Genomic DNA, 15,762 nt, shown 5'->3' with positions numbered 1-15,762 from the left:
GCTCCCCAGCACCTCCCTCTGCATCAGCCCCTCTTTCATGCCCAGATGAAATCCAGGGAGCTCTGATAGGATGAGACACACTCAAACATCCTTTGCTTTCAAAAATAAATAAATAAAAGTCACTGTGCCCAGGTGATGGAAGGGGGCGGAGGGTGAATGGGACCATCCTGGGGCACACAGCTCCTTCCACGTTTTGCAAACCCCAAATTCACCCTCTGAGCCTCAAAATCTTGTATGGTTTCCTTGTAGGAACGCCAGAGGAAGTACCTGAGCCTCAGTCCCTGGGATAAAGCCACGCTGAGCATGGTGAGTGGCTGCTCTGCAGCACTGTGGGGGCTGAGGGGACCTGAGCCCAGTGCCTGCAGGGGAAGGGGCTGTGGGGCAGGGAAGGGCCTGGCCTGGGCAGGTGCAGAGCACACTGGCCATGCTGGAATTGGGGTTAGGAGCAATCCCTTCCCTCCTTGCTGCCCAGGGCAGTGGTGGCATCACCATCCCCAGGGGCATTTCAAGGACAGGGAGATGTGGCACCTGGGGACGAGGTTCAGTGCTGGGGGAATGGTTGGGCTCAGGGATGGCTGGGGTCTTTTCCAACTGAGACAATTCTGATTCTATTCCGTGGTTCCAAGCACCTCTCCTCTGGTTTGTAACACGCTGTGGGGCTCAGGGCTGCACCCCTGCATAGGAGACCCCCCCCCAGAGAGCCCCAGCACCCCACACATGTGGGGAGGAGGAGTGTGAGGGGCTGCAGAGGGTCCAGCACTCCAGGGAAGATCTCTGCCCCACACATTGGCTTCTCCTTAAAAACCCCTTCCCAAGCCCTGATCCTCCCTGCTCTGGCTCTTCCTTCCAAAAAAGCATCAGGGGAATTCCTGGGGGAGCTGTGCTGTCTGCAGCAGCAGAGGGTCCTTGGCACAGAGGTGACTGCTGCCACTGCCCCTCGGGCTGCCATCTCTTAGGGTAGAACTTTCTGAGCTAAAAACGTGGTTATTGAGGAAATCTGACTTACAGAGGAATCTGTGGCATTAGCAGCAGGCTCAGGATGAGGTTTTGGCTGAGTTAACCCCCAGCTCTCCAGCACAAGGGAGGTGAACGTGGGACTGAGAGCACAGAGATATCCTGGAATAAAGGCAGAGCTGTCATTTGCATAAAAACCAAGCAAATGCCAACATGAATATGGATTGTGTGGCGTGCTAGCACCACGGAGAATTAATGAAAGGCATTCACACACACAAAAAAAAACTGACTTAGGGGAGTTCTTCCTTGGGAATATTTAAGAACATAATCTTGTTTGTTCCAGCAGCCTCCGCCGTGGCCGTGAATAGCAAAGACGATTTCAGCCCGGAATGGGTTTGGTGGGAGATCTGTGGGTTTTAATGCCAGCTTTGGAAAGCCTGCCTGGTGTTTGGGGAATGTGCTTATGGCCATAATGAGTCCCTGGGTTGCAGCAGGAATAAAGAGAGGCTGTGAAGGAGGGCAGGGCAAGGCACTCCTATGCAAGGCACTCCTCTGCTGCTCCTGATTTTTGTGCTTTTGAAGGGGTGGGCATGGAGGTTTTGCCACTGGGATCTTGGTGTGGGGTGCCAGAAGGGCTCAGGCATCAGCAGGGTCTGGCTGTGGCTCAGTGGCCTCTCCAAAATGAGGGGTGGAGGGAGATTCATCCTGACCCCACAGGTTTCCAGCCCCATGGGGTGGCACTGCCAGGCTGGAGAGCAAAGCTTTTGGGACAGAGCTGGCAGAGCCAGAGCAAGGGGACAGCAGGGCCAGCTCTGGGAGCACCAACACAGCCTTGGCTCCAGGGCCCTGCTCAGGAGGCGACGAGGGGATGCTGCAAATCACAAAGTTGTTTGAGCTCACAAATTAAAAATGTGCAAAGCTTAATTACTGCCAGGGCTTCTCTGAGGAGCAGGCACCGAGGCAGGGCTGGCACAGCTGGAGCAGGGAGAGCTGCTGGAGAGAGCTGGGCTAAAGCAACTCAGAATCAGCCCCCAGAAGGGTTTTCAGTGGGGGAAAGCCCACGCTGAACCCACCTTGGGCTGGAGGCACTTGTGCATCCCCTCTGAAGGAGCATCACTGCTCAGAGCTGGGCACAGGTGGGTGGCAAACACCCCTCCCTGCAGGTTTGTGCAGGGACAGGCTCCCAGTGCTGGCCAGGATCTCTGCAAGGCTGTTTGAGGGGAGCTGGTTCCCAGTGAGCCACACTAATCTGGGATTTTCCATCCTGCTCTCCGCAGGGGCGGCTCATCCTGTCCAACAAGACCGCTCGGACCGTGGCCTTCTTCTACACCCTGCTGCTGCACTGCCTCGTCTTCCTGGTGAGGGGAACCCACTGGGGTGGGATCAACCATCCTGTCCATCCTCTGCTCCCCTCCAGGGCTGCTTGAGGCGCTGTGCCAAGGCAGAGCGGGGTTGGTGGCTCTGCAGGCACGGCAGGGGGACGTGGGCATGCCAAGGAATCTCCCCTCGGCTCCACGGGGTGGAAATCCCACCCTGGGTGGGCACAGGCTGGGCAAGGGAGGAGCTGGGAGCTGTCTGTGTGCTGGTGTTGTTCCTGGGATCGGCCATGGGGTGATCCCAGGATCCTCCATGCCAGGAGCTCACACGGAGTTTATTGTGTTGCCAAGCAAGCCCCTGCTCAGTGGGGAGCAAAATATTGGTTAATTATTATGATTCTAACACCACAGGTGATTTTAGGAATAAAATACATGCCCCTGAGCCCACACTAGACCATGTGGATCCTATTCCTGGCTGCATCCCTAAGCTCCAGCTCGGTGGAGTTCATTTGCTGCCTCTCCAGGGATGAGCTCTGGCTCTCCCCGTGCTCCTGACATGCCCTGTGGCTCCATTTTTCTCTAGTTTTTGGGTTTTCCCATTAGGGTTGGAAGTAGAGAAGCAGAGTTTTGGGAGGAATGGAGGCTTTAGTCAGCCCAAATCTCCTGGGAGTTTGTCATAGTGCAAACTCCTCCTGTATCCTTGCAGAGTTTCTGGGAGTTTATTTGTCATTTCAGGGAGGAAAAAAAAAGCCAAACAAATCATCAATAATTAAACGAGGAAGTGAGATGAAAGCCAAATCAGAACAATATTTCTGTCCTGCTCTCAAAGTTATTTTGGTGAGGAAAGGAGCAAAGGAAATAAAAAGTTAAACATCATTAAACTTTAAAGCTCTAACCCAAAAAAAAAAAAAAAAAAAAAAAAGGAAAAAAGGAAAATTCATAAATATTACATGGCTGGAATGATCTTACATCATCTAGACACAAAAGAGCCTGAAATCCAGCACCCAGCACTGCCTGGCTGGGGATGAGCTGTGTGAAGCCCCTGCTCCTCCATCCCCCAGGGGCGGTGACACCTCTGCCACCCATCCTGGCAGACTCCAGTGAGCCCTGGTTTGGGTTTGCTGGGGGGTGTTTTGTGGTTAGGGAGATTCCCTGGTGATACCAGCTCACAAACCCCCAAGGCTTGAACCAGCTGGGGATGGGAGGGCTTCTCCCTCTTCCCAAAGCCCAGCACTGCCCAGACCTCAGCCCTGCAGCGGGAACACCGAGGCACGAAGGTACAAAGGAGCCAAGCCAAGCCCTGACCTTCCTTAAGCCTGTTCCAAAAATACCTCTCCATCCATGTGCAGCCCTGAGCCTTATCCCAAACCACCCCAGCCACAGCAGCACTGTCCCAGTAAAAATAACCCACTGGGAAAGGTCATCCTGACCATCCTGAGGGTAACCCCTGCTGGTGACCACAGAGTCACAGTGTGGGTGGGAAGGGACCTCAAAAATCCTCCAGAGCCATGGCAGGGACACCTTCCACTGTCCCAGGCTGCTCCACACCCAGTCCAGCCTGGCCTTGGGCACTGCCAGGGATGCAGCCACAGCTGCTCTGGGCACCCTGTGCCAGGGCTGCCCACCCTCCAGGGAAGAATTCCTGCCTGGTGTCACATCCAACCCTGCTCTCTGTCGGTGTGAAGCCATTCCTCCTTCCACCCATGGCACAAGTGGCTCTCAGGATGGGATGGCAGGGCCAGGCTGGCCCAGCAGTGGCACAGGCTGCAGTGAGGAGGGGCTGGGGTGGAGGTGGGAGCAGAGCTGATCCCATCCCTTCCCTTGCAGGTGCTCTACAAAACCGCCTGGAGCGAGAGCGTGGGCCGGGACTGCTCCGCCTTCTGTGCTAAGAAGTGAGTGGGGACAGGCTGGATTGCCTGGTGGGGGGCTTGGGGGTCTGCAGCAGATTTTTTGGGCACCCCAGTGCTGGAAACAAGGCCAGTTAATTGGGCTTTAAACCCAGTGAGGGAGGGGGGGAGAAAATGCTCATGGAAAGGGGCAACCACTTGTGTTGGGTTCTCCAAAGCCTTTCCTGCAGGCAGCCAGGAGGAATCCTGGTGAAGGTTTATTATAAAGGTTTATAAACTTGATCCTGGAGACCTGGGGGGTGTCAGACCCGTGCCATGGCTCCAGTTCCCTGCTGGCCATGGCTGGAGCAGAGCACAGTGCTTGTCCTCAAGGAATGACCCCTTGGAATGGCTGCTGGGCTGCCCCAGCACCTCGGGGCACTGCCCCAGCTCCTCGGGGCTGGCTGCAGGCTAACGTGGCTCTGCCCTCTCCCCAGGTATGCTGACCACCTCCACGAGTTCCACAAGAATGGGGACGTGGCTGGCATGTGGCAGTGACACCGGGCACGGCCCCTCTGCCGCTGGAGCTGTCCCCAGTGCTGTGCTGTGGCTTTGCTTTCTGCTCTGTAGGATGAAGGCAGCGATCCCCCCCACTCCCACCCCTGAAATTGAAAGCCTCAGCTAAGGGAGAATCATTTTCCAGCCCTGCAAGTGCTGCAGCAGTTCCCATGCTTTCCTCAGAGAGTTCAGTCCTTGCCAGAATATGTGGAAAATGCAAGGTCAGGGGCAGCCCCCCTGGCAGAGCCACCTCTCTCTCCATCCTGTTTGGTGGGCAGCGCTGGGTGGGCTAAATCCAGCCAGAAATGGGGAGGAAAAGCAACCTCCTGAACTTGCATTTTCAGCTGCAGTGCTCTGTGAGAATTCCTGCTTTGCTCCTGCTGGGCACTCACAGATGCCCTTCTTGACCTGGAGCCCTCAGTCTGGGAATAATTAGGAATAGCTTGGGACTTAAAGGGCATGAAGGGAGGTGCTGCTGGTCAGGCCTGACCTCACAGGGATGCTCCAGACTCTCCTTGCTGAGATGTTTCTGCCTCTTAGGAAACCACAAGTCAAATCAAGCAATTGCTGGTGATTGGGTTTGCTGGGTGATGAACACTGGGCTGCTAATTTGGGTTGATTTGGAGAGACAGAGGTGAGAGGAGATGCTCCAATTAAAAAGAGCAGGTCCCAGCAATCTCTCCTTCCTGCTGTGACCACGTGGTGAGGGAAGGTATTAGCTCGTTAACGTGGCCCTCAATTAAAATTCCCCTCTGCAGACAGGAGAGCAGCATTGCTCCCAATTAATATTTCATTGCAGACTCCCATCCATTCCCATTCCAGTTGCTGGGAGCCAGGGCCTCTAACAGAGTGTGCAGGCAGGGAAAGGCCTCACATCTGCCACGGGCAGCCAGGGTTTATTTATAGGAGCTGTGGCCAATGGCAAAATGTAAAATACTCATAAATTGAAGGGAGGGATAAACCCTGAGGGACCAACCTGCGCCTGTCCTGCTCAGCACAGGGGAAACTGAGCCCAAGTGGAAGGGAAGCAGTGAGGGGGTGATGCTGCCATGGCTGGGGCCCTCTGCATAAACCAACCAACTTCAGACCTGGGGGAGATGAGATTTGGCTGCCTGAAATCAGTAGATGGGAAATATGATCTAGGGAAGGGTGGGCTGCTTTTTGAGGCTTTGTTGGGAAGGTTAAAATTGCTTTTTTTAGCAGCTGTATGCGGTGTCTTGGAATTGCAAAACTTCTGCAGCTATTCACACTTGTACTCCTCATAAATGACTTAAAATAGATGTCGAGTTCTGTTGGACAAGTGATAAAATAAACTTAGCCATGCATTGACTGGCTGGCTTTTGTGCTCTGTTTCCTTTTTTTTTTTTTTTGGACTTTTGATATTAAACAACTGAGAAATGTCCTGCTCCAGTCCAAGGGCAGAGTGTGCAGCTAATTTTAGAAACCCATTACAGCAGCTAAAGGCAGTGATGTCTCGCAGCGCCGGGGAGGGCAGGACCTCTGTCCCCATGAGCTGGAGCCACGTCCCAGCTGCCATCAACACCAGCATCCCAGGGGCCTGAGAGAGCCTCTGGAGATGGAGGAATTGAGCCCAGGCAGCTCCAAACCCTGGGACATTCTGGATGTCCCCACGTGGCTGCTGGCACAGGCGCTGCAGCTGGACGGTGTCAGTTTGCCTGGCTAATTTTGGTGAGCTGTGCATCATCCCCCTCTTCCTCAGCCTCCTTTCTCCTGGCTTTCCCAGCCCTGGGAGAGCCCAGCAGCCCCAGCCTGGCAGAGCTGGGCTGCTCTGGGCTTGTGGGCACAGCTTCCTCTGTGCAAGGGGGGCTGGGCAGGGCCAGGAGCTGTTCCCCCTCCACGAGGTTTTTTTTTTTACCTGGGTCTTGCCAGTCCCCTGGAGCTGTTGAATCTCGTCCCTCAGGCACAGCTGTCACCTCCTTCCATCCAAAATAAAAATGACAAGCTGGCTGATTTGTCCCAAAATCCCTCCCAGGGAGGGCAGGGGTTGGATGTGGGTTGTGTTTTCTCCTCTGATCTCACAGTTTTGCAGCTTCCAGCAGCTCCCACTGCCTGGCATGGCCCTGCTCCCCTCAGCTGGCTCACCCAGCCCTGGGGACCTTGCAGCAGCCCAGGGATGTCCCCAGAGCCACTCCCAGGAGCCCAAACCCTGTGTCCTGAGCAGGGAAAGCCCGAGCTGGGCAGGGCTCTCAGGTATTGCCCAGAGCCTGAGCCAAGTCTTCAGAGCTGCTTCCCAGAGCTGTGCTGGGCTCCAGGGGATCCTGGAGATGCCAGGCAGAGCAGAGTGTGCCAGGACAGCGGGATGTTCCTGCTCAGGACAACACAAAATCCTGCACTGCTGCTGCCTGGGGAGATGCCCTGCATGTGAGGGGTGTCCTGGAGTGGGCAGGCACAGGGGGATGGCTCCTCCAGCCCACAACACCCCCTGGCACCCCCAGCCAAGCTTGGAAGTGCTGTGTCCAAACCCCTTTCCTCCAGAAAAATGGCATTGTGCATCAATTGAAGCAAGCAGGAGCCCCAGCTTCAGGGAAGAGCTCCAGAGCAGCTCAGCCTGGCAGGGTTTGCCTGGGAGGAGCAGCTCTGTCCTTGTTGTGCTGTGGGATTCAGGGCACAGCCAGCTCCTCATTCCCTGCCTGATGCAGCTCTGGGGTGTCCCTGGCTGTGCTGGGTTTTGGGGACACACTGACTTCTCCTTACAGCCACCCACAGAGCCACAGCACCCCTGACACCCCATTTCCAGCCAGGCTCAGAGGGCAGCCCCAAAGCACCCCACAATCTGTCCCACTCTTGGAGGCAGGGGGAGAAAATGGGAATTGGTTTTTTTACTAATTTGATTTGAAACCCCCTTTTATCCCTGAGTGATTCAAAAGAAAAGGATTTCAGCGACCCCTTGCTCTCCCTTGCTGTTTTAAATTTAATTATGGGAAACAATTTTAATTAGTATCGACAGATATTCAGGAAAATAATTATGGGCAAACCTTTGCTTCTTATATCTGTTCAACCTGCGAATCTCCCAGCCCATCTCAGAGACCCAGCCTGAATTTTGGGGGGTTTATCCACTAATAAAAGGCTCCTGGGGAAGCTGGGCTGGCTAACGAGATAACAGGCTGCTCACATCTGGGTCACAAGTTCAGTTTTTGCCGTGGGCAAAGGAGACAAGAGAGAGAGAAATCACTGCCAGGATGTGGCCAATCTGTCGCGATCTGGGCAGAGGGGGCTGATCCCCCTCCAGGGTTGGATTCGGGATGCTGAATGATCTGGGCAGAGGGGGCTGATCCCCTCCAGGGTTGGATTCGGGATGCTGAAGGTCCTGGCAGCTGCAGGGAGGAGCGCTGTGCGCAGAGCAAACTGCGGCAGCGATTATTGCAGCGCTATAAAACACCAATAATGCCATTTCCGAAAGGTTTCCTGCCGGCAGCCGGGCTCGGAGCCGCCGGGGCAGGGCAGGCACCGGGCTGGGGATGCGGAGGGAGATCGATGGCTCCGAGCGGGGATGCCAGAGAGACGGGAAAGGAGCTCAGACACAACCACGGGGCATTGCCAGCTCAGGGGGTACCCAGCGAGCCCGGTGGAAAAACAGAGCGTGGGGCAGGGGCAGGGACACAGCCCAGGCAGGGTGAGACAGAAGCAGTTTGGGTGTCTCCACAAAGGCATGGGCACAGCCCCCGAGGGGGAAAAGGAGGTCACACATTAAGGGTTTGGGTATCTGGCAGCAGGAACCTGGCCAGGTACTTATTTCTGGAAATGTGGCTCTAATTATCCACTATGAGAGGAATTGTGGATTTGTCTTTACAAACAAATCCACTATTTGTGGCTGTGGGTCTGCTGGTGGATAAAGCCAGCTCTGGGAGATAAAAGAAACAATGGGAAGGATTCCACTGATTGATGAATGGAAAAAGGTGTTTGCTTTTATAAATAAACTTTAGGTTTGCTGATGAAATTAGACATTGAGAGATGAAAGAAAGAATGGGGAAGAAAAACTCCTAAATTCCATAAGAATTCAAAATGAAAAGGGAGGGTTATTCATTAGAGGGAAATCTTTGGTATCAGGTGTTTTGGGAAGTCTGTACCTCTCAAGTACCTCAGCCATGGGGAAAGAGAGAAGGGAAATGTGGCTGGGAAATTGGGATAAAAAGGGAGGCTGAGTCCTCCAAAAATTGGAGAGATCCCAGGGGAATGCCCCACGGCCTCTCCCTTTATTCAAATAAAGTTCCAGGACTCCTCTGTCTCCTTTTTGGACATAAACCTCTGGCGTTTGTGGATTAATTTTCCTAACAACTGCAAGCAGGGAAATGGTGCTGCTGCCTCTCCAGCACTGGATGCCTTTAAATCACAGCTGAACATCTGCCTCGGAGCCGTGCTCCAGTCCCGGCAGGAATTGCCATCCAAGGGTGAACAGCCCAGCGAGCATCACCCTCCCATTTCCTCCCTGCACACGGAGCAGGCAGAGCTGCTGGCTGTGGATGGATGGGCTGCTTTAAAGATGCTGGGAAGTCCCTTGGCCACCTGGGGACACCCGGTCCCGTGGGAGAGGGGACAGCAGCCAGCAGAGGGATGGGGGAGAATGTGGGAATCACAGCAGGGTTATCCCAGCCATGGGCTGCCACCATCCCCTGCTGCAGCAGGGCTGGGCACCTCTGCCACGAGCTCTGATAGCACCTGAGCCCCCTAACCCTGTTAATAGCCACCCCTAAGTGGGATTCTGGGCAAAACCCCACTCTCCAGCAGGAGAAAGAGGCTCCCCCGTGCTGGTAATTTGTGTTTTATTGCTTCCTGTTGTGTGAGACATCTGACGGCAGGCCGGGGCTGAGAGCTGCTGCGGCAGATGGAGAGCCCCCCTGCTCCCTCCCCCTGCTCCCTCCCCCTGCTCCTTGTTTACAGAGTCTCCCTGGAGATGCACGGGTTTTTCCAGCTCCCAGGGGAAGCCAAGGGAGGGATCTTCCCCTCGCTGCCCCCGCCCCAAAAGCCTTGTTCCCGTTGAGGCAGGGAAACCCAAATGAGGCACACGAGGTGGAAATGCCACGCTGGCACTGGGAACGCTGCAGGGGCAAGAACCCTCTGCAAGGGATCCCTGTGGGGACAGCAGCCACTGCCAGGGGGACACCACAGCCCCTGCCCTTCATTTCCCACCCGGAGAATGGTTGGGAGGGGGTTTAGGGAGGGGGAGAATGGCTGGGAGGGGGTTTAGGCACAAGGAGAATGGCTGGGAGGGGGTTTAGGCACAAGGAGAATGGCTGGGAGGGGGGTTAGGCCTAAGGAGAATGGCTGGGAGGGTGTTTAGGCACAGGAAGAATGGCTGGGAGGGTGTTCAGGCACAGAGGGAATGGCTGGGAGGGGGTTTAGGGACAGAGAGAATGGTTGGGAGGGGGTTTAGGCACAGGGAGAATGGCTGGGAGGGGGTTTAGGGAGGGGGAGAATGGCTGGGAGGGGGTTTAGGCACAGGAAGAATGGCTGGGAGGGGGTTTAGGCATGGAGAGAATGGTTTGGAGGGTGTTTAGGCACAAGGAGAATGGTTTGGAGGGTGTTCAGGCACAGGGAGAATGGCTGGGAGGGGGTTTAGGCACAGGGAGAATGGCTGGGAGGGTGTTTAGGGACAGGGAGAATGGCTGGGAGGGGGTTTAGGCATGGAGAGAATGGCTGGGAGGGTGTTCAGGCACAGAGGGAATGGCTGGAAGGGTGTTTAGGCACAAGGAGAATGGTTTGGAGGGTGCCTGAGTGCCTGGGGGTCGGATGGCTCCTGTCCTGTCCTGTCCTGTCCTGTCCTGTTCTGTCCCTGCGTGCTGTCCCCCTCCTCTGGGGTGGCACAATCTGCCACCTCCCTGTGCCCTGGAACTGAACTGGGATTTTCCAGGGCTTTTTCCCAGTTCCCCTCCACACAGCAGCCCCTGCAGGTTCACAGGGTTATGGAATTTCCCTGGCTGCTGCTTTGGGCCGTGTGGCTTCATTCTAGAAACTTCTTTAGGGGCGCTTTGCGCACCAGCCCTGCTCCTCACACACACCTTGCCCAGCTCCCCACAGGCTGCTGCAAAGATGGAAGCTTTCAAAGCCAAGGGAAGGTTGGGATTTTGGAGCTGCTAACATTTTTAAGAGCTGCTCTGAGTCCAGGCAACGATGGTTTTCCCTTTAATATTTAATGCTTTTTTTCTTTTCCTCCTTTATTTATTGAACACACGTGCGAGGGAGCATTCAGAGCTGCTGCAGGGAGCTGGGCACTGCAGGAACACCATGGCCAGCCTAACCCAGCAGCGTGGGGCTGCTTCAAAGCCAAGGTTGCCAGAAGGGCATTTTCCAGCCTGTAGGAAAAGCAAAACCCTGGAAAACTGCAAGGAAAAAGCCACTTGGACCAGCACAACAAGAAATGCTGGGGAGAGGATCCTGCACAGCCAAGATCAGCCCTTTGCCAGCAGGAGCAGCACAGTTTTCCTCAAGGTTTCCAGGTGCAAGGAGCTGCTGTTGCTGGAGTGTTTGCACATGGGAAAGGTGAAAGCCCTTTTTCTGTGCCTGAAATCTCCAGGGGTTTGGCTCCTGCTGGCTGGAGGCTGCAGAGGGACCTCTGGGACAATGGGATGATCCTGGAGCAGCAGCACTGAGGGAGTGCACAGCCCTGTGACACCCAGGAAGAGCAAAGGGGAAGGATCTGACCTGGCACAGCCCCAGGGATGGGGTCCTGAGGTGCCCAGCTCCACCAGGCTGGCTGTGGGTCAGGAGCAGGAGTCCCAGGCTGTCTGTCCCCAGGCAGGGGGACAAACAGGAGGTGACTGAAGGGTGATGGTCCTGGAAACCCCCCCTGGCCAGGGCAGCACAGCCACGGAGGGGTCTGGGGAGGTTTTTGAAGCCTTTTCCTCCGTGGTCTCTGTGCAGGCAGAACAAAGCCTCTGACACCATTTCTCAGGCACAGCCCCAGCAGAGCCGAGCAGCACAAAAAAAAAAGGGATATTTAAGAGACAACCCAGGAGCAGCTGATAACCTCTGACCTCTGCCTGCAGGCACAGGAGGTGGCTGGGCAGAGAAGGTGCAGAAGGTGCCTGTTCCCCTGGGAGAGACCTGCTCACCCCAGCAGGGCCAGCACAGCCCCGGGGTGAGAGCAGGCAGGAGCAAACACGCTGTGGTTTGGGGGTTTTTGGGGTTTTTTTTGCTAAAGTTTCAGTTCTGCAGCCCCAGTTCACATCCCCCCAGCACAAGGAATGGTGTGGGAGTGCCTGCCCCGACACGGGGCTCTGCTCGCAGCGCTGCACGCTCGGCGAGCTCCGCACCTGAGCTCTGCCAGCAGGTGCCGGGAGGCGGCTGGAGCTCAGCCACAGCATCGCCTTTCATTTGCATCAGCAGGAGGAGGGAGAGCAGCAGCAGCAGCAGAGCCAGACTCTGGTGGCTTCCCCCGCGGTGGCCCGGGGGAGGGAAGGAGGTGCCCTCGGAGGTGGTGCATAATCTTTGGTTTGGATAATCTTCTCTCAGGCACAGGGACGGTACACAGGGCTCTTGGGGATGGTCCTGTGCAGGGCTGGGAGTTGGACTCGGTGGTCCTCGTGGGTCCCTCCCAACTCAGCTTTTTCTGGGATTTTGTAGCAGGAAAAAAAAAACATAAATAAAATAGAATTACAGGACAACACAGGGTCGGCTGAGAAAGTTGGGGTGCACTCATCTCCCTTCAGACATGCTTCCAGGAGACACAGAGAGAGCACAAACACATCCTGCTGGTGCATTCCAAGGGGCCCAGTGAGCTCCATCCCAGCAGCATGCGCAAGAGAGACTTGTTCTCCTTGGAGGCACCAAGATCAGGCAGAACAAACCGCTGTAAGATGGAAAATGTTGGATTGTGTCCGCTGATACAGAGCTGAACCCCCTTTTGCTCCTGATTCTCCAGCGATGCAGAAGGATCGAGCCCTGAACCCTTTTTCCACCTGACAGTAGGATTGCACTCCCTCCCCACTCATCAACCCCAAATATTTCTCCCTCCCATCCGAGTCAGACACTGAGAGGTCACTGAACACAATCCTGGACAGATGTTTGAAGCACAGAAGAGCCGTCATGTGGTGAGGGACAGGCTGTGTGCACACAGAAGGGATGTGGGGTGAACTGAGGCTGAGAGCTGGCTGACCACTCTCCAGCACAGCTCCTGCCTCTGCTGGTGCTCTCCATCTCCATCCATTCCATTGGTTATCCCACAGAAAGAGGAGGATGGGTTTTGGTCCTGATTTTGTATCCCTTTCAGTTTGTACATCCTCCCCCAGGGAATTTCTGGCTTTGTTCTGGTCTCTGGTTGGGCTTGTCCATCTCTGAGGTCATCCTGGGAGAGCATCACTCAGCCAGGGCTGCACAAACACTCTGGGGAAGAAAAAGCTCAGGTCACAGAGGAAATATTAAACACAGTTTTTGTGTTGAAAGGAAAGGGCTTTGCTCCCTCTCAAAGGTAAATCCTGAGATGCAGGGTGAGCAGGAGAAGGGAATTTGCACATCAAGGTCTTCCCATCAGTGAAGGCTCCTCCAGCCCCGTGGCTGGGCTGTCACTGCCTGTTTGCCTTCTCCAACACACCAAAGGACATTTTAAAACAATTTCTCCTCCACAAATAAATACAAACCCAAACCGCTACATCTCCAGGTTTCCTCTCTTTTCCCCTTTCATCCCTGTGACATCTTCCTCCAACAAATCCTCCCCTTACATCCCATTAGGGACTGCTCCTGGACAATTTGCAGCTGTGACAGCCCGGGAGATGCCTGGGGCCTGTCTGCCTGGCTGACAGCTCGCACACGCACCCGGCTCTGCCGTGCCCGCCCGGAACGGCTTCACGGCCGGGCTGGCGCTGCCCTGCCAGGATGCTCACAAACCCCTCCACCTCCCCTCTCCACCAGGGATTTTTGTGGCCTCACAGCACGAGGGTTTTGCTGGATAATCAGGCACAGCACGGCGGTCCCAGCTGCCCGGATCCCCCCGGGATGTGGCGAGGATGGAGCCGGAGCTCCGGGCTCTGCGGAGGGCGCGCTGCCCCGCCGGGGCTGGCACCGCTGGATGCCGGATGCCTCCGGGCACAGGATTTCAAGGGCACGTCACGCTCCAGCCGGGATGCTGCCAGCAGCCCTCCCCAGCCCTGGCTGAGCCACTGGCTTGATTCCTTCCAGCGATTTTTTTTTTTTTTTTTTTTTTAAGGCAGCTAATCGCTCCGAGGGAGTCCCGGAGTAATAAGAATTGGCAGGAGAGGGCAGATATGAGGTTTATTCACCACCAGTTTAAAATCATTTAGCATAGCAGTGTGTTCTGCTTTGCTCCCGTTGTGGGTGCTGTTAAAAGGGTTTAGGGCTGAGTGGGAACGGGGAACAGGGGTGGCCATGGGGGCTCTGCTCTGTGTCGAAGGGGTTGTGAGCACGGCCAAAAAATGGGGACAAGGATTTGAGCCAAAGCTCATCCCCATCCACAGGAGCTCCCACCAGCTGCAGACTGGGACTCGTGAAGGATTTTTGTCCCATTGAAGGCAGCCTGTGGGTTTGGCTTAAAAATAAAGTCTTAAAAAGGCAATTTGGGGAGCTGGCCCGGGGATGCTCCTTGCACAGCAGAACGTGGTTCCTTGGGGATTGCTGAGAAAAGTCGTGGGAGAAGTTAAACTTTCACCCTGGCAATTATTGTAAATCTCTCTGGTCAAGGCCCAGACCTAAAATTAGCCCACAGAGCCCTTTTAGAGGTTGGGATTTTTCACTTGATTTTCCAAGTGACCGACCAGCAGCGGAGCAAAGCGTGCCCTTCCACACTCAGAGCTCTGGCTGTTCTTTACTTGCAGCCCCCGTGTTGGATGGAAGCAAGGCCAGGCATTCCAGCCTGGTTTTGCACATCCTGAAACAAGCAGCACCCCACAGAGGGAAGGCAGCAGAGAGCCTGTTGTGTACCAAAGCCTTTGCAATCACAAAGCATTTGTTTTGGTTCATGAAAGAAACCCCAGCATCCCAGCCCTTCCCTGGGCTCCTGGTTTTGCTCTTAGTGATGCTGTGTAAAATTTAGTAAAAGCTGGCATGCTGGGCTTTCTGCTGCCTGCATGGGAGCAGCCACACCCTCTGCTTGGCCCTTTTCCCTTCAGGATGGTCTGGGGGATCCCAGAGCAGGCAGGGCTCAGCATCAGCTCCGTGCAGCTCCCAGCCCTGCTGCCAATCGATAGCGAGTGCAATGAAAACCTTAATGAAATTCCAGCCTGAGAGACTATTGATTGTGTGTTTTCTTTAAAAATGGATATGAATGGGAGAGAGGCTTTTCAGAGGAGGAGGCAGGGGAAGGGGGAGGAGTGGAAACACGTTGTCAGCTGCTGTGGGAGGTGGGTGAAGGTGGGTGGCCCAGGGTCGCCTGCACTCAGCAGAGGGATCCAGCCTCTCTGTGAGCATCCATTCACCACCAGAATGCCCCTGGGAAGGGAATCATAGAATGCCAGAAACATTTAATGGTTTGGGTTGGAAGGAAACTAAAAGCTCATCTCATTCCAGCCCCTGCCACGGGCAGGGAACCTTCTGCCAGACCTGGTTGCTCCAAGCCCTGCCCAACCTGGCCTTGAAAATGTGACCAGCCAGAAGCAGGAGGGAGAGAATCCACCCAAAATCATCACAAACCAGCCATAGTGGAGAAAATCAAGAGTCCCTGTCCCAGCTGTGCCTCCTCAGCAGCGCTTTTGCACTGTCCACTTTGGCCCCTGCTGCTTTGGGGGAAGAAAAAGAAAATGGTTCATCACTCTGCACCAGCCCTACAACAAATCTTCTTCTTCCCCAAACCAGCCTCTCCCCAAATCTCCCCAGAATACACCTGTCAGGGTAATGGGACAGTGAGGAAGCATAATAAATAAATATTAATTATAACAATAATGCTAAAATCCGCTCTTCTCCACCTCTTACATAACCAGCATTGTCTTAATCCTACAGGTGCTTCACAGAAGTAAAAAGGATTTGTTCCTCTGGCAAATCCTTTTTTTTCCCCTTTTTTTTTTTTTTTTTAATTTTTTCTTTTAATGGTGACTCATCCCTATCCATGCGTGGACACGCCGTGGGGAGGCTGGGGGGCTGTGCAGGGTCCCAGAGGCAGTGTGACCCCCAACTCCATCCCTTAAACCCCTCCAGGCTTCAGT

At 54.8% G+C, this 15,762-nt stretch overlaps 1 protein-coding gene across 1 annotated transcript in view; it reads left to right on the top strand.

Moving 5' to 3' along the window:
• Positions 1 to 6,239, top strand: part of CUX1 (cut like homeobox 1) — a 267,458-nt gene extending 261,219 nt beyond the window's left edge. The window contains exons 20-23 of the mRNA XM_084219333.1: positions 250 to 306; positions 2,232 to 2,312; positions 4,098 to 4,162; positions 4,594 to 6,239. Coding sequence (XP_084075459.1) covers positions 250 to 306; positions 2,232 to 2,312; positions 4,098 to 4,162; positions 4,594 to 4,654 — 264 coding nt within the window. The 3' untranslated portion in view covers positions 4,655 to 6,239. The remainder of the gene's footprint in view (positions 1 to 249; positions 307 to 2,231; positions 2,313 to 4,097; positions 4,163 to 4,593) is intronic.
• The last annotated feature ends 9,523 nt before the right edge of the window (positions 6,240 to 15,762 follow it).

Source organism: Fringilla coelebs (assembly GCF_963513975.1).
Source record: "Fringilla coelebs genome assembly, chromosome: 20".
NCBI classification, from domain to species: Eukaryota; Metazoa; Chordata; class Aves; order Passeriformes; family Fringillidae; genus Fringilla; species Fringilla coelebs.
This window is presented reverse-complemented; position numbering and strand designations above follow the sequence as displayed.